We start from the raw sequence: 26,234 nt of genomic DNA on the forward strand, positions 1-26,234 counted from the left end.
TCATGATAGTGAGTTCTCATGAAAGCTGATGGTTTTTAAAGTGTTTGGCAGTTTCCCCTTCACTTTCTCTCTCTCTCTCTCCTGCCACTTTGTAAAGAAGGTGCTTGCTTCTCCTTCACCTTCCACCATGTGTAAGTTTCCTGAGGTTTGGCTCTGTGTCCCCACCCAAATATCATCTAAAGTTGTAATCCCCACATGTTAAGGGAGGGACCTACAGGGAGGTAATTGGATCATGGGGGTGGTTTCCCCCATGCTGTTCTACTGACAGTGAGTGAGGTCTCAGGACAGCAGATGGTTACAAAAGTGCAGCACTTCCTCGATCTCTCTTTCTTCTGCTGTCAGGTAAGATGTGCGTTACTTCCTCTTCACCTTCTGCCATGATTGTAAGTTTTCTGAGGTCTCACCAACCATGCAGAACTGTGAGTCAATTAAACATCTTTCCGTTATAAATTGCCCCATCTCAGGTAGTATCTTTATAGCTGTGTGAAAATGGACTAATACACTGGCAAAGCAATTTACAGATTCAATGCCATTCCTATTAAACTACCATTGAGATCTGTCACAGAACTAGAAAAAAACTATTTTAAAATTCATATAGAACCACAAAAGAACCTGAATAGCAAAGGCAATACTAAACAAAAAGAACAAAGCAGGAGGCATTATGCTATTTGACTTCAAACTGCACTACAGGGCTATAATAATCAAAACGGCATAGTACTGGTACAAAAACAGACACATAGACCAATGCAACAGAATACAGAAACCAGAAATAAGACTGCACATGTACAACTATTTGATCTTTGACAAACCTGACAAAAAGAAGCAATGGGGAAAGGATTCCCTATCCAATAAATGGTGCTGGGATAACTGGCTAGCCATATGCAGAATATTAAAATTGGGCCCCTTCCGTATACCATATACAAAAATTAACGCAAGATGAATTAAAGACTTAAATGTAAAACCCAAAACTATAAAAACTCTGGAAGGCAACGTAGGGAATACCATTCAGGACACAGGCACAGGTAAAGATTTCATGATGAAGACACCAAAAGCAATTGCAACAAAAGCAAAAATTGACAAATGGGATCTAACTAAACTGAAGAGCTTCTGCACAGCAAAAGAAACTATCAACAAAGTAAACACACAACCTACAGAATGGCAGAAAAATTTTGCAAACTACATGTCTGACAAAGTCTAATATCAAGCATTTAAAAGGAAAATAAATTTACAAAAAAAATTAAAACGTTGGCAAATCACATAAATAGACACTTTCCAAAAGAAGACATAATGTGGCCAACGAGCACATGAGAAAAAGCTCAACACCACTGATTATTAGAGAAATGCGAACCAAAACCACATTGAGATACCATCTGACACCATTTAGAAAGGCTATTATTAAAAAATAAAAAAATAGACTGTTCTGCCTATGGAATAGCTGTTCTTTCATTCTGTTGCTTTCTTAATAAACTTGCTTTCACTTTACTCTATGGACACACCTCGAATTATTTCTTGAAAGAGATCCAAGAACGCTTCCCTGGGGTCTAGATTGGGACCCCTTTTTTCCAGTAACATCTTTCTGACAAACCCCAAAGGGACAATACTGAGGAGACCCCTGACCCAAAGGAAATAGACTGCAGCACTGATTGGCTGACTTTGGGTAAGTGGTGGGGTACCTGGGTAAAGGATGGGATTAGGCCCAAGTAAAGGGAGTTAGGGTCTCTCCTAAGACAGCTTTGATTAAAGGCCCTTTTTAATAAAAGTCAAGGACGCTTGACCAAACTTGTGCTCAAGGCCCAACTTAGTAATGTTAGAGGGGATTAGAGGCCACCCTCTCAGTAAAGGCCCTCTCAGCTAAGAATGGGTTTGGCAGTACGTGATGGGTTAACCACTATTCTCTTTGGATTAATCTGCCTTGCACTCTTTGCTGACAGCTATGGGTGACAGGATTAGGCATGTACAGGATTATAGGACATGGGGAGCTTTTTCTCCCCAAAAGGGGAAACTTGAGAGCTGATGGGACTGCTGGAAAAGTTCCCTTCACAAGCAACAAGCAGCTGCCTGAACTTTAGATTTATTGTTGCTGAAATGGGTGGGTCTTTCTTTGACCTCCCTGAGCTCCTCACCTTCCCCACTCCATTGTAGGCCATGCTTTTCTCTCTTTTATTTTTTCTATCTTTTCTGTTACTCAGAGTGACTGTCCATTCTTCCATTGTGCCCAGAGACCACATGTTGAAAAATGTCCTTGGGAGCTTGACCTTGTAACCACATGGCAGTACTTTCTCTTGGTCTCTGTCATCCAGGAAACAGAAATTTTGGGGTTCATGTCATACTTAGCTCTCAAAATTATCTTGAGTAGTTAAAAGCCATTGCAAGCTCAAAATTGGCTACTGTGGACTCCTTCTGAGAAAAGCAATGGAAACCGCCTAATGTTGTAGCTCAGCAGTTATGGCGTCACCATTTTACAAAGGAAGCCCAGGTTTAATACTGGGGTAGGGAATGACTCTTCTGGTTGGATACTTAGGCAACCTTTCTCATTTTTTTATTGTCTTCCCCTCCACAAACCGTCTTGAATTTTCCTTTCCCTGAGCACAGAAATATTGGCTATTTGGCATGGCTAGAGTTAGGTAATAAGAGATGAAGAAGAAGAAGAAGAAGAAGAAGAAGGAGGAGGAGAAGGAGAAGGGGAAGGGGAAGGGGAAGGGGAGGAGGAGGAGGAGGAAGAAGAAGAGGAAGAGGAAGGGGAAGGGGAAGGGCAAGAAGAAGAAGAAGAAGAAGAAGAAGACGATGACGACGACGACTATGGGCAAGGTACAGTGGCTCACATCTGTAATTCCAGCACTTTGGGAGGCCGAGGCGGGCAGATCACGAGGTCAGGAGTTCAAGAGCAGCCTGGCCAACACAGTGAAACCCCACCTCTACTAAAAATACAAAAATTAGCCATGCGTGCTGGTGGGCATCTGTAACCCCAGCAACTCGTGAGGCTGAGGCAGGAGAATCGCTTGAACCTGGGAGGCAGAGGCTGCAGAGGAGTCCAGATTGCACCACGACACTCCAGCCTGGGTGACAGAGTGAGACTTCATCTCAAAAAAAATAAATAAATACATAATTATATGAGTGAATATATTGGCTAAAATTAAAGGGATATTATTCAGTTTATTTGTAAATTGAACATTAGAATAAAAGTACAACAGGATTTTTCTTGGAGCACTGATCTGCTCTTTAATAAAAATTTGTAAAGGGTTATAAAACGATAATAAGAATCTTACCTTATGGTCAGACTGATTAAGACTGAATACATTTGTCTATAACATTTTATTAAGAATTGGATTTGGCATCAATAATGCACGAATGAAAAGGTGAAATTTGGCTTATTCAGTATAAAAGTCATAGAGGAAGTATTGTCAAATATCAAATAGTGTTTGCCTTTTTAGGGCGCTGCATTTGTATAAACGTTTTATTGGTATGTGTTCCAAAATTATAAGAAACTTCTATAATTCTGATATGACTTAGTGTATGTTATTAATAGTTATAATTTTTATGTAAAATGGTTGCATGACACACAAGTAACCAAATTTCCTTGTCAATTTTGGCTTTTAATAATGGCTGTCTTAAGACTTTTTATCACCTACAGCACAATTTGCAATTGGAAAAATATGAACCAGCCCAAATGCCCCTCAATCAACGAATGGGTAAAGAAAATGTGAGATATATATACATACACACACACACATACACACCACGGAATACTACTCATCCACAAAAAGGCATAAAATAATGGCATTCAAAGCAACCTGGATGGAATTGGAGACCATTATTCTAAGTGAAATAACTCAGAAATGGAAAACCAAACATTACATGTTCTCACTCATAAGTGGGACCTAAGCTATGAAGGCACAAATGCGTAAGGATGATACAATGGACTGTGGAAACCCTGGGGGGGAAAGGGTGGGGCAGGGGGTGGAGGATAAAAGACTATACATCGGGTACAGTGTACGCTGCTCAGTAATGGTTGCACCAAAATCTCAGAAATCATTACTAAAGAGCCTATTCATGCAATCAAACACCACCTGTTCCCCCCAAAACCTATTGAAATGATAAAGGAAAAAACAAGTAAAAAAATAACAGATGCTGGTGTGGTTGTGGAGAAAAAGGAACACTTACGTACTGTTGGTGGGAGTGTGAATTAGTTCAACCATTGTGGAAGACAGTGTGGTGATTCCTCAAAGACCTAGAGACAGAAATATCATTCGACCCAGCAATTCCATTACTAGGTATATACCAAAAAGAATATAAAACACTCTATTATAAAGACACATGTACGTGTATATTCATTGCAGCACTATTCACAATAGCAAAGACATGGAATCAACTTATATGCCCATCAATAATAGACTGGACAAATAAAATGTGGCACATATAAACCATGGAATACTACACAGCCATTAAAAGGTATGAGATCATGTCCTTTGCAGGGACATGGACGGAGCTGGAGGCCATTATCCTTAGCCAACTAATGCAGAAAGAGAAAACCAAATACCACATATTCTTATTTATAAGTGGGAGCTAAATGATGAGAACACATGGACACATATTGGGGAACAATACACACTGGGGCCTATCAGAGGATGGAGGGTGGCAGGAGGGAGAGGGTCAGGAAAAATAAGTTACAGGTACTAGGCTTAATACCTGGGTGATGATTTATAATCTATACAACAAACCCCCATGACACAAGTTTATCAAACCTGCACATGTACCCCTGAACTTAAAATAAAGGTTAAAAAGGAAGGCTATCCACTGAAATGACTTTCTCATTTCTGTTAAAAATCAACTGGCTTTATATGCATGGGAACATTTCTAGACCCTCTATTTTGTTTCATTCATCTATTTGTTTATTTTTACACAATATGCTACACTCTTTTGTTTATTCTAGCTTTGTATGTATTTAAATCAGGAAGAACCAGCCCTCCATCTTTGTTTTAGTTAATGTTTTTTGGGATACTTTATGTTCTTTGCATTTCCATATGAATTTTTAAATTAGCTTGTCAATTTTTAGAAAATACACTGCTGGGCCAGGCGCACTGGCTCACACCTGTAATCCCAGCACTTTGGAGGCCAAGGGGTGGATCACCTGAGGTCGGGAGTTCAAGACCAGCCTGACCAACATGGAGAAACCCCATCACTACTGAAAATACAAAATTAGCCGGGGTGGTGGCGCATGCCTGTAATCCCAGCTACTCAGGAGGCTGAGGCAGGAGAATCGCTTGAACCTGGGAGGTGGAGGTTGCGGTGAGCTGAGATTGTGCCATTGCACTCTAGCCTGGGCAACAAGTCAATACTTAATAGTATTGACTCTTTTGACCTATGATTCTACTAAATAGTTTAATTTCTGTCAGCACTCTTCGGTAGCTTTTAGTAGACATGTCTTTCACATTTTTGTCGAATTTGTTCCCATCATATTTTCGATGCTATATTTTATTTTAAATTTCCATTTTTTTGTGTGACTAATACATAGAAACACACTTGGTTTTTATATATGGATCTCGTTATCTTGCACAACTCATTTTTTTTAGTTCTAGTGGTTTTGTGTAGATTCCATTTAACTTTCTAGATATATGACAATGTCATCCGTGAACAAAGACACTTTTGTTTCTACATCTTCAATCTGGATGTTTTAAAATTCATTTTTATTGCCGGATTGCACTGGCTGGAACCCACAGTACAGTGTTGATTAGAAGTAATAATAGCAATAGCAGACATCTTTGCCTTTTTCTCTGATCTTGGGAGGAAATCACTCAGCTTTTCACAGTTATGTAAAATGTTAGCCAGTTTTGATGTTGTTTTTGTAGACGTCTTTTATCTGGTTGAGAAGGATCTATTCCTAGTTTGCTCGGTTTTTTGTTTTTTTGTTTTTAATCAGAAATAAGTGACAAATTTTTGTCAGACAATTTTTCTGCATATACCAAGATAATTTTTTTCCATCATTTTAATATGGTGAAATACATTGATTGATTAATGTTCAACCAAACCTGAATTCCTGGTATAAAATTCACTTTGTCATAATGTATTGTGCTTTTTATATATTGTTGGATATAATTTGCTAAAAATCTTTTTAAAATGTTTGCATCTATGTTCATGAATTATATTGGTCTATGGTTATCTTCCCTTGCAATGTCTTTGCCTGATATTAGTATCAGGTTAATACTGGCCTCACAGAATGAGCCATACATGTTTCTTCCTTGTCAATTTTCTGAAAAAGTTTGTTTAATTGGTATAATTCCTTTCTTAAATACTGGTAGAATTCACCAGTGAAATGATCTTGCCCTAGGTTTTCCTTTGTAGAAATATTTTTACTATAAATTCACTTTCTTTAGTAGATACAAGTCTAACTAGGTTATCTCTTCTCAAGCGAGCTTTGGTAATTTGCGTCTTTCCAGAAATTTGTCTATTTCCTTTAAGCAGTCAAATTCCTTGGTATAAAGTTATTCATAACATTCACTAATTATCCTTTGATTATTTGTGTAAATGTGTAGTGAAATCACCTCTCTCATTCCTGATGTTGGTAATTTATATCCTTTCTCTTTCTGATCACTGTGGCTAGAGGTCTACTTATTTTACCTATATTCTTAGTAAAATTGGTCCCATTAATTATCACTATTGCTTTTCCATTTCCAATTTTATTGATTTCAGTTTTGATCTTTATTTTTCTTTCTTATTTTAGATTGAATTTACTTTTCATTTTCTAGTTTCTTAAGGTGGAAGCTGGGGTCATTACTGTGAGCTCTTTCTTCATTTCTAATGTAAGCATTTAGGCAATAATTACTAACTCGTCTACCCCAAGAACAGTTTTAGTGGCATCAAATAAATTCCAACATATTATCTTTTTATTTTATTAAGTTCAAAATGTTTTGTATTTTATTTTCATCTTTTCTTTCACCCATGAGTTTTTTAGTAGGGTGTTTTTTAGTTTCTTAATACTTAAAGATTCTCTAGAGAACTTTCTGCTATGCATTCTTTTTGTAATTTCATTGTGGCTCATATTTCTATGTGACTTAAATTCTTTTAAATTTATTGAGATTTGTTTTTTGATCTAGATTATGGTCTTAGTAAATGTTTTGTGTACACTTAGAAACAATGTCTCTTCTGCACTTGTGTGGAGTATTTTGTGACATCACTAATATCATTTAGATAAAATTAGTCGACAGGGCTGTTCTTACTGATTTTCTGTCTAGTTTTCTTATTAATTATTGAGAGTGAAATATTAAAATTTCTGACTATAGTTATTGAAATTTACATATTTCTCCTTATATTTGAACCAGTTTTTGCTAAATTAATTTTGAATATCCAATATTAGATGCATCAAAATTTAGGGCTTTTATGTCTCCTTGATGAGTTGATCTCTTTATCATTATGAAACTACATTCTTTGCACCTGATAATATTCTTTTCAATGATATCTACCTTGATACTAACATAGTCTCTTTTTATTTAATTTGATATTAGTACTGGTAGGGCAGGGAAAGCAAAACCTACCCACGCACACATGAGCCGGCAAAGCGATGTGGAAGATTGCCTTGGGCCCAGGGAAGTTGCAGTGAGTGGAGGGAGTAAGCAGGCTGGTGCATGGCTGTGAGGGGCCACCCCGCTGGAGCTCTCTTTCAGCCAGGCATGTTCCACCAGCACAGGAGCTATGATATAGGTCACCAGGGCACCTGAGGCTGCCCTGCAAGCAGGCACAGCCAAGTTGAAGCCCCAGAAGGGGTCAGTCGACCCAGGAGTGCTCAGGTCGGACCAGCCCCGTCTGATGGTCAAGACCGCCCTGCAGAGTTAGGCCCCACTGCTCCCCTAGGGCTAAAGTCTTGTATGGGAGCAAAGACGGCCTAGAAGGGTGGCCGTCCCTGGCCATGTCTGCTACAGACGCTCAGCACTAAACGCTCTAGGTTCCGCATCAGCTGGTGTGCTGCCCCTACCACGTCTCGAAGCAGCTATCCCTGACAACTTAAGTGTCCATGGTGTGGAAGGGTCTCCTGCTATTGTGATTCCAGAAGCCCATAGTGAGAGCGGATTGCTAATTTCCAGATCAACTCATCCGTTCTCCCCAAAGTAGTCATTGGATGTCAGGAAGGAGTCCAGGTGCACAGTAGGGCTCTGCAGGGTACCCAGCTTCCTCTTCCTTGAGCTCAGCTTGTGTCTTCCCTCCGTCCACTCTCACTGCCTTCCGGAGATCTGTTAGGAGTGTGCCAGTTGTCCGGGTCCCTCGGTGGCAGCTGCATCTAGTCAGCCATCTTCTGCATCTAGTCCGGTATCATCTAGTCTTTTTTTTTTTTTTTTTGGACGGTGTCTCACTGTGTCGCCCAGGCTGGAGTACAGTGGTGCGATCTCTGCTTACTGAAACCTCCGCCCCCTGGGTTCAAGCGATTTTCCTGCCTCAGCTTCCCAAGTAGCTGGGATTACAGGTGCCTGCCACCGTGCCCGCCTAATATTTGTGTTTTTTGCAGAGACCGGGGTTTCACCATCTTGGCCAGGGTGGTCTTGAACTCCTGACCTCGTGATCCACCTGCCTCAGCCTCCCATAGTGCTGGCATTACAGGAGTGAGCCACTGCTTCCGACCTCATCTAGTCTTTTTAACAAACGGTGAGGAAACTATTAAATATCCACATGCCAAAAAAAGAAAAAAAAAAAAAACTATCCGTACTTCACACCATATATAAATATTAACTCAAAATGGATCACAGATCTAAGTATAAAACCTAAAATCATAAAACTTCTAGAAGAAAGCATGAGAAAAGTCTCTGTGACCTTGGGCTAGGTGAATATTTCTTAAATAAAACATCTAAAGTATAATCCATAAGGAATATAACGGTAAATAGGACTTCATGAAAATTTGAAACTCCCGGTCTCAAAATTAAAAAAAAAAAAAAAAAGTTAAGAAAATAAACAAACTACAGGCTAGAATAAAATATTTACAAATCATATATCTGACAAAGGACTTGTATTCAGATATAAAGAACTCTCAAAACCCAACAATAAGAAAACAAACAGCCAAACAAAAATAAGCAAAGATTTTTATAGAGACTTTACATATATATATAATATATATAAGATATATAAATATATATAAAGTATATATTATATATAATATATATATTATATATATATTTATATACACAGATGGAAAATACACACATTAAAACATGTTCAACATTATTAGGAATGAATAACATGTAAATTAAAACTATAATGAGATACCACTGCACAAAGTAGTGTGTAACACGGTGAAAATTTAAAAGACTGACCATACCAAGTATTGGTAAGGTTGTGGAGGAGCTGAAACTCTCATACACTGATGGTGGGAATAAAAAAAATGGATCTATCAACTGGAAAACTTTTTGGCAGTTTCTTGTCAAGTTAGACATACATCTACTCTATAAGCCAATTATTTCTCTCCTGGGCATTTATCTAAAAATAAAGAAAGAGTATGGCTAAGCAAAGTCTTGCATATGAAAGTCCATTGAAGCTTTGTTTATAATAGCTCCAAACTGGAAAAATCCAAATGCACATCAACAGGTAGATAAATAAAAAAATCTTGGTATAGTCATACAATAGATTATTGCCCAGTAATAAAAAATAATAGTAATAAAATAAAAAAGCTATGTTACATGCAACAACATGGATGACTCTCAAAATAACTATAGTGAATTAAAGAATCCAGAAAAAAAAAAAGTACATACCCTATGATTCCACCTACATGAACTCTAGAATGAGGGTTAATGGACTTTTTCTGTAAAGGGCATGACAGTAAATATTTGGAGACCATAGAATTTCTGATGCAACTGCTGGACTCTGGTATTATGGTGCAACAGCAGCCATAGACAACACATAAATGAATGAGTGCAGCTGTGTTTCAGTAAAACTTTATTTACAACAACAGGTCGTTGGTCCACAGGCCATGTCGTTTACCAACTCTTGTCTAGAAAATGCAATTTAATCTATAGTAACAGAAAGCAGATCAGCGTTGGCCAGGAAAGAGGTGAGCAACAAGCGGGTAGAAGAGAAGGGGACAAGGGGGAACTTTTGAGAATAATCCATATGGTCACTCTTTATTGTGGTGATGGTTTTGCAGGTATATGCATATGTCAAACTTGTCAAATTATGCACTTTAAATATGTGCAGTTTATCGTACATCAGTTATACCTCAACAAAGCTGGTAACAAAAACAAAAGAAGTCCAGGGCTATTTTTCACATCCAATTAAAGATTTACAATGTTGGCATTTTTTATTCAAGCAGCTTCAGCTCTTGTTTTTCTTCTATTATCTAATGTAATGTAGAAATGAATCTCAAATCCTATCACACTGTTTCATACCAAGTTTTTTTTTAATGAAGTTCTCATTTGCAGTACGTTAGTCATCATGCTACAACTCAGAAGGACATTCAGTCACAAACAGAAGTATTTGATATGTAAGAGAGATATTTATGTGTTTACTTGAACTGCACCTGCCAGATACCCCTTCCCTACCCTGTCCCTCACTCTCCTTCCTCCACTTTTGTGTGGCCACACTTGGGCTGTGTACAGAAACACAAATACCTCCAATATTTTCATGGAGCCCTTTACAAATGGGCAAGGGTTATGCTCTACAACTGGAGGCGAGAATGGATGGCAAAGTGGTAGCACCCCTTTGACCAGGCTCAGGTAGTTTTGGAAGAGCAATGAGAGCTGATGATCGTGGTTTCTGCCATCTATTTAGATCACTGAGCAAGTTTATGAGCCCTGAAGCAACCAGCCTGGGACTATGGCTATCGAAGACACAACTAGTTATCCAGGGGACTTAGGTGATCCTCACCCCATCCCTGTTATCCATTCACAACATAACAGACTGTCCAGCAAACTGTGACATTCTGTTCTAAGGCTGTGTCCTAAGAAGAATTAAGTGAGAGACATACATTCTTTTTTTTTTTTTTTTAAGTTCTGGGATACATGTGCAGAACATGCTGGTTTGTTACATAGCTATACATGGGCATTGTTGGTTTCCTGCACCTATCAACCCATCATCTAGGTTTTAAGCCCTGCATGCATTAGCTATTTGTCCTAATGCACTCCCTCCCCTTGCCCCCAGCCCCGCGGCAGGCCCTGAAGTGTGATGTTTTCCTCCTTGTGTCCATGTGTTCTCATTGTTCAACTCCCACTTACGAGTGAGAACACATGGTGTTTAGTTTTCTGTTCCTGTGTTAGTTTGCTGAGAATGATGACTTCCAGCTTCATTCATTCTTGACTCTTGATTAGATTGACTACAAATGGAATTGTCGTTGCCTAATTCTGCCTGGAATTATTTCATTGCAGCCTATTGGGGGGAGTGGTGAGAAACAGGAAAATCCCTTTCCAATGCATTCCAGTGTACACTGCATGGAAACTTGCAAGAATTGATGTGATTTAGTATAAAAGCCCAGCTGGGGACCCAGATAGACCTGGGTTGGGATCACAGTTCTGCTTCTTACTAGCTGTGAGACTCTAAGCAATTTCTTTAACCTCTCTGTGCTTCAGTTTTCTCATCTTTGAAAGTAGAATAATACCGGTTTTCTATGAAGATTACATGAGGTAAGGGAGGCAAAGTACTGAATTAATTGTTAGTGATTAATACTGTTATGCTTTATGAGGCCTCCTTAGAGAAAATGTTCTCTGGTCTCAATAGCAGTAGCAAAAGAGTTTTTCCAAAACTTGCTTTACTTTTATTTTATGGACCTCATGAATCTTGTAATTTACTGTTTCTTCATTCATGTTGGATTTAATGTGGCCAATTTTTAGCAAATGTGCTTATTTTATTGTTTGTTTTGTATACCCTTCTGTCTCTGGATCCTCCTATTTTCCTAACATATGGTCATTTTGCCTCATTGTCTTTTTTTAATGTATTTTATTACGCTGTATTTTATCTATCTTTGCAAGTCATCTTAAATGTTGTGCTGTTGTTGTTTGGTACAGGTTGAGGTATATGTGAACAAAGTAAACTACATAAAATAATGGTTTACATAATCACATTTAAGGATATTTAACATTTTGTTTTTTTTTTTAATGTTTCCTTGTCTTTAAAGTTGGAATAATGATATTATCTGTATTATATGACAACCTCAAAAATTAAATAATGCATATGAAGCATTATGCTACTTGCCATATACCTAGTAATCAATAAACGTCAGCTCTTATTACTCTGAAATATGTTATGCTCTTCCAATTCCATTGTTTACTTTCATCTCTTTGGGTTATCAAGCCTCACACCTTCAAATAATCTAAGATCCTCATCAAAGTGCTCCAAATCTTAATTTGTGACACCCTTCTTCTTTTCATTCTTGTCTCTGATCTAAATTAACACCTTTCATTTAAAACAATTAAATATCAATCTTATTGTAAATATAAATTCATGAGGACCAAAAATAAATATATTTTATGGTGAAAATCACCAACCTCTCATACATTTAGGCATGCTTTGAATTATTTTAAATGTTTGGGGGTGGAACGCAGTACTGATAAGTATAGATTGTTTCTGGTTAATATGGACAGAGCTCATTCAAAGGTCCATTATAAGGGATATTCAGATGGGAGGGGACAGGCACTCCATTTCTTTTTTTTTTTTAAACTGATGTTTATTTTCCATCGACCATTTTTCCATGTTGCTTAAGAGCCTATGCAAGAACAGCTTAAGACCAGTCAGTGGTTGGTCCTACCCATTCAGTGGCCTGAGCAGTGGGAGCTGCAGACCAGTCTTCCGTGGCAGGCTGAGCGCTCCAGTCTTCAGTAGGGAACTGCTGAATAGGCACAGAGGGCACCTGTACACCTTCAGACCAGTCTGCAACCTCAGGCTGAGTACCAGTGAACTCAGGAGCTGGAGCAGTCCATTCACCCTGAAATTCCTCCTTGGTCACTGCCTTTACAGCAGCAGCCTGCTCTTCTTTTTCAATCTCTTCAGGATCTCTGTAGAAGTAGAGATCAGGCATGGCCTCCCATGGGTGTTCACGGGAAATGGTGCCACGCATGCGCAGAATTTCCCGAGCCAGCATCCACCACATCAAACCCACTGAGTGAGCTCCCTTGTTGTTGCATGGGATGGCAATGTCCACATAGCGCAGAGGAGAATCTGTGTTACACAGCGCGATGGTAGGTAGCTTAACATAAGATGCCTCCGTGAGAGGCTGGTGGTCAGCCCTGGGGTCAGTAAGCACAAGAAGCCGTGGCTCCCGGAAGGCTGCCTGGATCTGGTTAGTGAAGGTTCCAGGAGTGAAGCGGCCAGCAATTGGAGTGGCTCCAGAGGTAACAGCAAACTTCAGCACAGCCCTCTGGCCAGTATTCCTGGAGGATATAACACTGACATCAGCAGGGTTTTCAATGGCAACAATAGCACGAGCTGCCAGCAGAAGCTTCTCCCAGGTCCTCTTCAGATTTATGATACAGATGCCATCACTTTTCCTTTTATAGATGTACTGTTCCATCTGGAAGTCAAGATTGGTGCCACCTAAGTGGGTTCCTGCTGCAAGGAACTTAAGGACATCCTCCTCCTTCATTTGCAGGACATCAAGAGTTCCGGACATTGTGAAAGTTTCCCTTTAAGTTACGACAGGAATCCAGAACAACGCCGTATGGACACCCCCTACAGATAGCGTGGAAAGGCGGCACTCCATTTTTATAATGAGATTGAAAGTAGACAGTGGGCAAACTCAAGACTGTACTTGTAGTTTCCCTCCTGCTAATTTTGTGGATTTCATTGAGTTATTTATCCTCTCTCAACTTGGTTTCTTTGTATGTAAAATGAGATCAGTTCACCTTTAAGGTTTTTGTTTGTTTGTGTGTGTGTCTAAGGCAGTTCTGTCCTACAACAGAGACTCTCTATTCCAAATCACCAAAACAGTTCTCATTTCTTAATTATTATCTTACAATTCATGCAATAACACAAATAAATTAAAAGAAGAGAAAAAATATCAAATTGCAATGTTTGTCACATTTAAACTAGAGGTTTATGTATTGTTTCTCTTTCATGTCTAGCAAGCCTACCTTACTTTAGGATGGATATGTCAGTAATAGGATGACTACGGTCCTCAGTTTGCCCACAGTCCTGGTTTACGCCTCGTGTTCTAGTGTAATTACGAATAGCTTCTGCTTTTATTCTCAAAAGCTCCCTGTCTTGGATGATAAATTACATGGTCACCCTAACCAGACAGGACCACTGAAAGTTGTTTTGATAATAGCCACCATTTCTTGTGCGTTTAGACATCGGACTGAAACACCTTTCACGTATCACATATCTTAATACTTACCAACTCTAAAAGCTAAGTATCATTATGACCATTTTCAGATGAAGAAACACTTTCAGAGCTGAGTAATTGAAAAGCTAGGTCTCTGTGACACCAAAGTCCGTTCATTTATCTTACTGATTGGAGTCAAAGAGTCAAAATGTGATAAATGAGCATTTTTACCTATTAGCTGACTTCACAGTGATAGCTAGGTTTACTATTTACAATGAAAACAGAAGAGATTTGTAGATAAGTTGAACTGTGAAAACTGAAAATGACAGACTCCATGACATTATTTTTTACTTATTACAGACATTCAACTTTAGATGCCATAAATTTCAGCACTCTCCTATTTTTAAATTCCAAACACTCAAGCATTTGAGAGTTCTGATTTCCTTAAGTTTAACATATTGTCTGAACGCTAATTTTCCTAATACATTTCATTTGTTAAGAGGAATAAAAGAGTAAATAACTTACAAAGCCATTGGATAAAAAGCCTCTCTTTCATAGCAAGGGTCTGACTTTTTTCTCCGCTTTTATTGTGCAGTTTTCCTTCTGTACCTTCACTCATTCCGAAGCCATTATTGAGTTTCTATTATTTGCCAGGTAGTTTTATAAATCACTTAACAGTGTGTAAGGCCTTTTCACTAACATTGTCCCCACTATTGAAGTTTACCTCACTCTAGGTCAGAGAAACCTCTCTTTTTTGATGGAGAAATTTGAAGCAAGTTTGAAAGTGGAAGAGCTAGCCTTCAACTTTCCTCAGGAACACTACTATCATCCCTAAGAAAATGTAGACTAAGATAGTAGATTACCCTGTATTACCAAGTTTTAATTTTTTCTACTAGCAGTATTTTGGAGAAGGCTCTTGTTTCCCATTGCATGTCAAAAACACAAAATGACACCAAAAGAGAAAAATGACATTGGCTATCATGAACTTAGATTCCACCGTAAAAAGGTATTTATTTGAGAATCCTTCTGCTAACATAGATTCACTTAAAATCTAGCCATTTCTTTTTAATTGAAAGTTGTAACAGAAAATATCTGATTTACATTTTAAATTTCCACGTAACTATAAACTTTTATAGTGGTGAACAGATGTTGATGTGAATTTTACAAAGCTAAGATATACTTTTCAAATTCATGTCAGAGGAATGTCAAACTGAAACTAGGAAAAGAAATTCTAAAAGGTGAGCAAAATTGCAGTGACTACTAGGACTGCCTTAGTGCGATGATATCTTTTTCCAACTAAAATCCTAAGAGACTAATAATTCAAACAAGTCTTCAACAATGTGAATCTAAGTTTATAGACACAGCTTGAAACCAAGTTTATTTATTTTTTTAGTAGGTTTGTTTTTCTTTTCTTTTATTATACTTTAGGTTGTACGGTACATGTGCACAATGTGCAGGTTTGTTACATATGTATCCATGTGCCATGTTGATTTCCTGCACCCATTAACTCGTCATTTAGCATTAGGTATATCTCCTAATGCTGTCCCTCCCCCCTCCCCCAACCCCACAACAGTCCCCGGAGTGTGATGTTCCCCTTCCTGTGTCCATGAGTTCTCATTGTTCAATTCCCACCTATGAGTGAGAACATGCGGTGTTTGAAACCAAGTTTATAGTTACACTATTAGCAAATATATACACATGTACACATACATATACACAAAAATATATCATAATTACAGGTCCTTATGCACACTATTGTTATTGGATTTCAAAAAAAATGTTTAGGTGTTAACTACAAAGTTGTCATGAATTAAGCTTTAATGAATTGACATCCACGATAGCAATCATTTCAAAAAAGAGACTAGCAGTAACTAGTCAGTCCCAAGAACAAACACTACTAAATCTGGCCTCTGATAAATCTGATCAAGTCAAAAACATGTGGACATGATAAAGCTGGTATGAACTCAGAACTGACCCCTATTCAGAATTGAGACTAATTCCCACCTCCAGTCCTGCATTCATTTGAATTAATATTAAATTCATATGGGAAAACTCCCAGGAAGATAGGAGCCAGACAAAGAGATAAATAAGAAGTTTATCTGAAGGGCATTCCAGGAATAGAAAAACAGTCTCTGCTAAACATGTAAAGTATTCAAAATCATTTCAGAGGTTCATGTTAAAAACACCAAAAGAAAATTCAGGACAAAAACAGCAGCCAGTTTTCTGAACGTTCTTTAAGATTATGAATCTATTAGCCTTTGGCATCTTAAGTCTGAGAATTTTTGTTTGAGTAACATACCAAATTCAGGATTTTCTTACTCCACAGTGTTCCTTCCAAGTCTCAGATTCATTCTGATATATTACAAAAGAGGATGTTGCGGATATATAAAGAAACAGATAGGGGCACCGGATATTACAGACAGAATATCATCTGTTAACTCATAGATCAATAAGATATAGTAACCAGCTAGGCTCTGTTAATTATGTTTGTCACAGCCTGATAAGACAAGTATTGCCCCAGACTATTTTCTATAGCTGGGCACAAACATTCGCAGGGGTCCTTGTTGAGGGTTTGAACTTTCACTTAAAATCTCTACATAAAATCCCTAATAAGCAAAATAATTAAATAAGACTTGAACTAACTTCACACTTTAATGCCATTTTATTGGATGTTCTATTTTACTTCCACTTGTGGTTTAATAATTTCCTGTTCTCCCTGCTCATGGCCACGGAGTCATCTCACGGTATTTACCAGGCATTCATTGGTCCTGAAGGGTTGCCATAGTCTTGACACACAAGTCATAAAGCATCTATGCAGAAGCAAATGGTACTACAACTGCTGCTATTTTACATACAGCAAGAATCACCCCAGGGGCTAAGAACAAATATAGCATTGTACAATGCAGGGCAGCTGGTTGGCTAAATGTGGCCCCCAGCTGTCAATGAGACAACTGATGATAATTAATTACTAGAGATTCAGAATGAGTCCGCCTGTGTTTAAGTCCCTGGTCATAGGACAGGCTCTCTAGGAAGGTCTGCTCTCATTTTTTCAGGCCACTGGGGAAAATTCTGGGCATGAAGGCAGAACAGATATATCAGCAGTGTGGATTTATCTCAAATCTGACAGTAAAATAAATCTGTGGAATGTGAATTATGTATTTTTTACATTAAGAGGAGTTGGTTAAATGAACAACTGAATGAACTCATTTTATTGAAGTTGATGTTTACGTTTATTTCATATACTTACATATAAAATTTTTTAATAAAAGTTTTAAAGTACATAAAAGCACCAAAGGAATGCAGGGGAAGTCTTTGGTTAGTTTAAAAAACAGTTGTGTAATAATAAAAAATGGCTAAAAAACTCCCTCTCAACAGAAACCTGTAATTGTGTATTTCTTAAGGCGTTCTGATCCTTTGTGAGAGTTCTGTCCCGTACTGACTTTGAGCCTCTACAGGCACTTTTCAACAGTATCTCCAAGATTATTGGTCTCCCATCTCTTGAGGGCCATGCAGAAATCTAGGATGGCTCTGGACATCTTTAGATATGGCCACAGGACCCCTGAGATTGTCACACAATTTTGAGCTGTTATTTGTAAATACCCGCTACAAAAAAAATTATTTTCAGTGATCGCTTTATTGAATACTTGTGCATATGTATGCATGTGTTATGAGCAACTTTCATATACAAATTACTCCTGATCTCAGCACAGATAATCCAAGACCACCTTTTGAATATATAGGAAATGTGCATGTCCCTTTTGTTTTGATATAATATGATTATCATCTTACAGGCCACATTATGTTAATTGTACATATCTTTTCAGCACCATTCTCAACTATGGGAGACAAAAGCTTTGCAAAGAACTGAGTGTTATAATATTATGACAGGCTGGGCATGGTGGCTATCACTTGTAATTCCAGCACTTTGAGAAACTGAGGTGGGAAGATCGTTTGAGGCCAGGAGTTTGAGACTAGCCTGGACAACACAGAGAGACCCCCACTCTACAAAAAAACAAAAATTAGCCAGATGTGGTGAAGCACATCTGTAGCCCTAGCTACCTGCTGGGCTGAGGCAGGAGAATTTCTTCAGCCCAGGCATTCGAGGTTACAGTGAGCAATGATTATGCTGCTGTACTCCAGCCTGGGAGACAGAGCAAAACTCTGTTTCTAAATATATATATATGTGAATTATATACGTTTTCACATATATACACACACACACATACAAATATATACACACATATATATTTTAATATGTCTGTCATATAATAGATATTATATATATTATTATCATATATAGTATCATTATATGACATGTTATCATATATCTATCACAGATATTATATTTAGTACATATAGTATTGTCATATAGTATTATCATAGATCTATATGGTATATCACATATTATTTCTAGTATTATATAGGATTTTCATATGATATTATAACGTATCATTATATACACATATATACTACAATAATATTAAAGGAAAACGAAGAAAATATGTTTTAAAATATTCTCTTTTTTTTCAACCAGGCAACAAAAACAGACTAGAGTGTTGTTCTATTTTGCTTTGCTTTTACAGTTACCTAGCTGGGATTTTGTCAAGTCAAGGCAGAAAAAATACTCAAAAATAAAGGTAATTTACAGCCACTCCCACAAGACTGTAAACTTTCTTGGGCAAGTGTTATGTCTATCCATTCTCATCTCTCCCTTTAGGTCCTGCATAGACTTCCTCTCTGGGATATTAGTGCATGAGATATTAGAGACTAAATACAGGAAAATATCTTTATGAAGCATTTCATACTGTCATGAAAGGTTAAATATCCTGTATAAAAAATAAATTGCTCTCAATTCACCACCAGGATCATTGCCATGGACATCACCATAGCATCTCAGCAGTGTTATTTGGTTCAATTCCTACTTTTCACATCCTTAAGGAGAAGAACAAGAAAATTATTTGCACTTGAGATTTGTTCTGAAGCTTGCCTTGCTTTATAATATGTTCATTTTATTTTTCTTTTATTTAAAACAGACATACATTTACAATAACTTTGCAGCAAAGCACAATAAAATTAGAATTTTAAAAGCCAAAATAAAACAATAAAACAATGAAAAGAAATAAACAATTATAAAATAATTGTAGTAATTTACATAATAAACAATAATAAAACAATAAAAACCGAATTTTTATGGGCAACTAAGATGCAAATTTAAAGATTAAACAGTTTCTCATTTCTCTCTCTTTTTTCTTTCTTTTTTTTTTTTTGAGACAGAGCCTCACTCTGTTGCCCAGGTTGGAGTGCAGTGGCGTGATCTTGACTCACTACAACCTCCATCTCCCGGGTCAAGCAATTCTCATGCCTCAGCCTCCTGAGTGGCTGAGATTACCCGTGTACGCCACAACACCTGGCTAATTGTAGTATTTTTAGTAGTGCTGGCCAGGCTGGTCTCAAACTTGTAACCTCAGGTGATCTGCCTGCGTTGACTTCCCAAAGTGTTAGGATTACAGACATGACTAACGCTGATGAGCAATATTAAGTCTTTCTCTCCTATCTGATGTATCTGGCGGTAACATTCTAGTTTATGCCCTGGAAAGGGGAATACCATTCTATAATGTTTGGAAATTTTGGATTACTCCTAATTGTATGCAAGTTGTCTTACGGTGTATTGTCCCTTAATTTCAGGACTCAGAATTCATGCTTGAAGAAATACAGGGTTTTTAATTGACCACAACAAGCAAGCATGCAGCTTACTGCTTGAAAGGGTCTTGCATCACCCAACCTGGAATGCAGTGGCCTTTCAAGCCTACTACAGCCTCAAACTTCTGGGCCCAAGTGATCCTCAGCCTCCCAATGGTCTTTGTAGACCGCCTGATGGAGTCTCATGGCACAAGAAGATTAAAACAGTATCTCCAATTTTAATAAATTTTTGCAATCCAAAAAAAAAAAAAAAGGATTACATACATGAGCCACCACGCCCAGCCCTCATTTCTCTTTATACAACAATTCGGTTGTTGTGCAGACTTTAAACAAGAAAAAATATTAGAACCAGAGTTTATCAAGAAAAAGTATTAGGATGTATTTTTTTGCCAGATTGATAAATATTTGAAAGGAATAAAACAACACAAACCATTCCATTTCATTTAGATTTGCTGTAATATAAGAAAAGAATTTTTTAGTCTAATTTTATTTTGGTATTAGCAAATAAATAATTTATACTAATAATTTTTTAACAAATTATACTAAAATTCATGAAATTATGTGGTGGAATATTTTGCTTGGAATGAAGATATTATGAAGGGGATTTTTTTTCATGCTATTAATAAAAAGCTTTTTTCTTGTAAATTTGTTTAAGTTGTTGATTCTGGGTATTGGCCCTTTGGCAGATGTATAGATTGCAAAACTTTTTCCCATTCCAGAGGTTGCCTATTCACTCTGATGACAGTTTCTTTTGCTGTGCAGAAGCTCTTTAGTTTAATTAGATCCCATTTGTCAATTTTGGCTTTTGTTGCCATTGCTTTTGGTGTTTTAGTCATTAAGTCTTTGTCCATGCCTATGTCCTGAATGGTATTGCCTAGGTTTTCTTCTAGGGTTTTTATGGTATTAGGTCTTACATTTAAGTTTTTAATCCTTCTTGAGTTAATTTTTGTATAAAGTGTAAGGAAGCGGTCCAATTTCAGCTTTCTACATATGGCTAGCCAGTTTTCCCAACACCATTTATTAAACAGCGTATCTTTTTCCCATTGCTTGCTTTTGCCAAACAGACAACCCCGTCAGAAAGTGATGGCTCACACCTGTAATCCCAGCACTTTGGGAGGCCAAGGCAGGCGGACCACGAGGTCAGGAGTTCGTGACCAGCCTGGCCAACATGGTGAAACCCCATCTCTACTAAAAATACAAAAATTAGCTGGGCATGGTGGCAGGCACCTGTAATCCCAGCTAATCGGGAGGTTGAGGCAGAAGAATCGCTTGAAACTGGAAGGTGGAGGTTGAAGTGACCCAAGCTCATGCCACTGAACTCCAGCTTGGGCAACAAGACTGAAACTCCATCTAAAAAAAAAAAAAAAAAAAAAAGTGGGCAATGGATACGAACAAACATTTTTCAAAAGAAGACATTTATGCAACCAATAAACATATGAAAAAAAGCTCATCATCACTAGTCATCAGAGAAATGCAAATCAAAACCACAATGAGATACCATCTCATGCCAGTTAGAATAGCAATCATTAAAAAGTCAGATCATTAAAAAGATCATTAAAACAACATGCTGGAGAGGATGTGGAGAAATAGGAATGCTTTACACTGTTGGTGGGAGTGTAAATTAGTTCAATCATTGTGGAAGGCAGTGTGGCAATTCCTTAAGGATCTAGAACCAGAAATACCATTTGACCCAGCAATCCCATTACTGGGTATATACCCAAAGGATTATAAATCATTCTATTATAAAGACACATGCACACATACGTTTATTGCAGCACTGTTCACAATAGCAGAGACTTGAAACCAACCCAAATGCCCATCAATGGTAGACTGGATAGAGAAAATGTGGCACATATATACCATGGAATACTATGCAGCCATAAAAAGGATGAGAATGAGTTCGTGTCTTTAGCAGGGACATGGATGAACAAGAAAGAGTTCATGTCCTTTGCAGGGACATGGAAACCACCAGCAAAGTAACACAGGAACAGAAAACCAAACACCGCATGTTCTCACTCATAAATGGGAACAATGAGAACACATGGACACAGGGAGGGTAACATCACACACTGGGGCCTGTTGGGGGGTAGGGGGCTAGGGAAGGGATAGCATTAGGAGAAATACCTAATGTAGATGATGGGTTGATGGTGCAGCAAACCAGCATGGCATGTGTGTACCTATGTAAACTTGCACATTCTGCTCATGTACCCCAGAACTTAAAGTATAATTTAAAAAATAAATAAATACAAAAAAGCTATCCTGTAAATATCTTGTTGGAAGAAATTTTTTTCTCATATTCACTGTGAGATACAGAACTACCAAGTAGATGCTCATGAGAATTTCTATACTAATTTGCTTTTTTTGTTTGGATTCTGTTTCTAGAAAGAGCCTTGGCCAGACACAGTGGATCACGCCTGTAATACCAGCACTTTGTGGGGCCAAGGCGGGTGGATCACCTGAAGTCAGGAGTTCAAGACCAACCTGGCCAACATACTGAAACCCTGTCTCTACAAAAATACAAAAAACTTAGCCGGGTGTGACGGCGGGTGCCTGTAATCCCAGCTACTCGGGAGAGTAAGGCAGGAGAATCGCTTGAACCCAGGAGGCAGAGGTTACAGTGAGCTGAGACTGAGCTACTGAACTCCAGCCTGGGCGACAGAGTGAGAATCCATCGCGAAAAAAAGAAAAAAAAAAGAAAGGGCCTTAATGATACCTATTTTCCACTCAGTCGGTGTGAACATAATTTATCCTGGACAAAGGAAGAACAGAGAAATTTCAATAATTTTTATTGCTACTTATCTCTTAAGGATTGGTTAAAAAACTGTAGTCAAATAAAATTTAATTATAGTGCTAATTAACTCAAGAAATGGAGAAGGAATGCCAGAAGGGGAAAGGAGTAATGCAGTGGGACAAAAAGAAAAAAGGAAGGAAGAATGATAATGCATGGGAGAAGCATCAAAGAAGAAAAGAAGAGGAAATGAATTTGAAACATAAAGGTCGAATTTTGTGGAGTTGCACTTCATTCATCAGTTAGAAATATGAAACCTTCTAAGGAACGGCCCAAAAAATCTTTAACAAAACATAGCATGAATGAATGAATGAATGAGCACCTTAATGGAAGGGTAGGTTCAAATTATTTTCAAATACCTTTTGGTGGGTTCAAATTATTTTCTTACAATATAACTGCAAAGCATTCTAATAAATGACTTTTCCTAAATTCAACCTTTTAGTTTCATTGAGTAACCTGGAGAAAGGGTAAGGATGATTGTCTTCCAGTTAAATTATAATCCATTTACTGTGTAGATTCCTGTCTCCTGGGCTTTGAATACTTACATAAATAAAATAAGAGGTAGCCCCTGCTCTAGTATATATGGCAAAGGTCATATATATATATATATATATATATATATATATGCACACACACACACACACATATATATACACATATATATACACACACACATATATACACACACATATATATAAAACAACGTAAGAACATTTACCAAAATATAATTCAGAAAATGAGCAGATCTCTCAATGCTTTCAGAATGCAGAGTAAAGATGGAGAAAGCTCTGAGATCAAGTATTTGAAAAGAACTGGTGGAGTGGAAGGGAAACAACAGGTAGGAAAGTGCAAATTAGAAAATTATTTCATAATCATGTCTTTATCACTGACTAGAGCATAAGGTTCAAGGTGGATAATAATGTGAAAATGAGTAGTGGACATCTGTCATTTCTGACCGCCCAGGATTCTATTCCCCCTTTTTTCTTATTAGCATTCCTCATTTTCCTGTGGAGAAACACCCTTCCCCTACTTCTAATTGCAGTGTTTTGGGTGAAGCTAAGCCTCACGAGAGGATGTCCACCCAAGCCTGCTGCTGAGAACAGCACCCCCAAAACATCCCAGGGATTAGTTCAAGGATGGGCATGTGACTGAAACTGATAGTCAGATAGGAACAATAGCAGGCAGTATTTGAAGAGTTTTGGGAAAGACATATTCTTTCATCTGGTTCTACTCAACTAGTACAATGTCAACCTGGAGCATCTACTGGTGACCTTTGCCACCATATGGGAACACCCTGTCTGAGAAAGAGGCCAATACAAATGAAAAGAATGACCACATATAGAAAAAAAATTCCTGGTAACCTTTTCTGTGATGCCTGAATTCAACTATACCTAAATTTCAATATCCTTCAGAACTGTAAATTATGTGAGCCAATAAATCGCCTTGTCTGCTTAAACCAATTGTAATGAAGTTTCTGTTATTAGCAACCAAAAGAATATTGACTGATACAATAAAATGTATGAGAAGGAGAAGACGGAGGACTTTCAGTTCCAATCTGAAGCACAGGAACAAAAAACCCAGGAATGTAGGTAAGTCTCAAATGTTGGTAGGAATAGGGTCAGCCTAACTATTCAAAAGTGCAAAGGGTATAGAAAATTTTTCATTCAAATTCTCACTCTTTAATGAGCAATGTAAACCTGAGCAAATAATTCAACCTTTAGAGGCCTCAATATTCTCATCTGCAAATAGGGATAATAATATCTACCCTGGAGGATATTTGTGACTACAAAATGGGATAATATACATGTGAGAACACAGTGGATACTCAGTAAAGACTATTCCCCTATTTCATTCCCTACTGGAAATGTTATCAGAATTTACATAGCAGAAATTACACTATTTCTGGGAATTCAAGTTACTTTCCAAATGCCTCAGTGCAGCCCATCCTCCCATGCTCACACTGAAAGTTTATATCCTTTCCCACCACAGTCTATCCTATCCCTTCTCAATGCAATTTCTTTCTTAAGATGCTATATCATCCAAGAAAGTTTATATTTTAAGGAGGGTCACACGAGAATGAAAATACTTAAACCTCTAAGAATGAATTTCTAAAGTAGACATTTTAAGCATGTTGAGGAAAGTATGCTGAGACAAGGAATTAAGTTCATCTACATGCTAACATAGCATGTGACAAAATGTAGCTCACAAATCAACCCACATATATATATATATATATTATTTTTAGATTTAGAGAAAACTGATTATCAGGAAATAAATCAGCCTTATAGCTGTATGTAATGGAGTTACAGAATAAAGTATGTTGTACATTTAGACATAAAAAGAATACCATTAAAAGTGGAATAAATCAAAATATTGAGGTAAATACAATCTAGCATCACTTAACGACAGGAATGAAAACTAAGATAAAAACTAAAGACAAAAACTAAGACAAAAGCACACATTAGCTCAGGCCTACACAGGGTCAGGATCATCAATATTACTCTCTTCCTCCTCCACATCTTACCCTCCAGAAGATCTTTAGGGGCAATTACACGTACGGAGCTGTCATCTCCTATGATAACATTCCCTTCTGAAATACCTCCTGAAGGACCTGCCTGCGGCTGTTTTACAGTTAACTTGTTTATGTAAGTAAAAGGAATACACTCTAAAATAATGGTTAAAAAACATGGTATCATAAATGCACAAACCAGGAAAATATTTATTATCATTGCCAGGTATTAGGTACTGTACATGATTCTATGTGCTATACTTTTATATGACTGGTGGTGCAGTGGGTTTGTTTACATCAGCATCACCAAAAACACTTGAGTAATGCAATGCATTGCACTATGACGTTACTACAGCTACAGTGACACTAGGTGATAGGGATTTTTAGCTCTATTATAATCTTATGGGACCACTTTCATATACGTGGTCCACACTGACTGAACTATTGTTATTTAACACATGGCTGTATTGAAAACAACGCTATAATTGTAAAATAGTTTCTCCTGTCTCACTTCTCCCCCACCGTTTTGACTGAAAACTGTCTTTAGCTGACAAAACTATACTGAACAGGCTCTGGCAAAGGTACCAGTGTCTCTTAATGCCTGAGTGGAATGGACTCTTTGCTGACCTACATTGTCTGACTTCTCTTGAACTAGTACACTGCTTACTACTCTCATCCTGCAACTCTGTCTACCCATTTCCCTATTACACTCTTGCCTGGTTGTCTTCCTTGCTCAGTCTCTTTAATACGCTCTACCATTACAGGAGCTGTATTAGTCCGTTCTCATGCTGCCATTAGGTTGGTACAAAAGTAGTTGTGGTTTTTGCCATTACTTTCAATGGCAAAAACCACAGTTGCTTTTGTATCCTGTATAGATAATATAAAGACACTACCCAACACTGGATGATTTATAAACAAAGTAAGTTTAATTGACTCACAGTTCCACATGGCTGAGGAGGCCTCAGGAAACTTAACAATCATGGTGTCAGGGGAAGCAGACACCTTCTTCACAA

At 37.7% G+C, this 26,234-nt stretch overlaps 1 protein-coding gene across 1 annotated transcript; it reads right to left on the reverse strand.

Annotated features, from left to right (window-relative positions):
• Nucleotides 1-12,630: 12,630 nt before the first annotated feature.
• Nucleotides 12,631-13,573, reverse strand: LOC116470908 (small ribosomal subunit protein uS2-like). The gene has a single exon (XM_032755867.2). It carries the CDS (start codon nt 13,571-13,573, stop codon nt 12,686-12,688), a length of 888 nt encoding a protein of 295 aa, XP_032611758.1. The 3' UTR covers nt 12,631-12,685.
• Nucleotides 13,574-26,234: the final 12,661 nt, after the last annotated feature.

The sequence above is a fragment of the Hylobates moloch genome, unplaced genomic scaffold (genome assembly GCF_009828535.3).
Source record: "Hylobates moloch isolate HMO894 unplaced genomic scaffold, HMol_V3 SCAFFOLD_6, whole genome shotgun sequence".
Lineage (NCBI taxonomy): Eukaryota > Metazoa > Chordata > Mammalia > Primates > Hylobatidae > Hylobates > Hylobates moloch.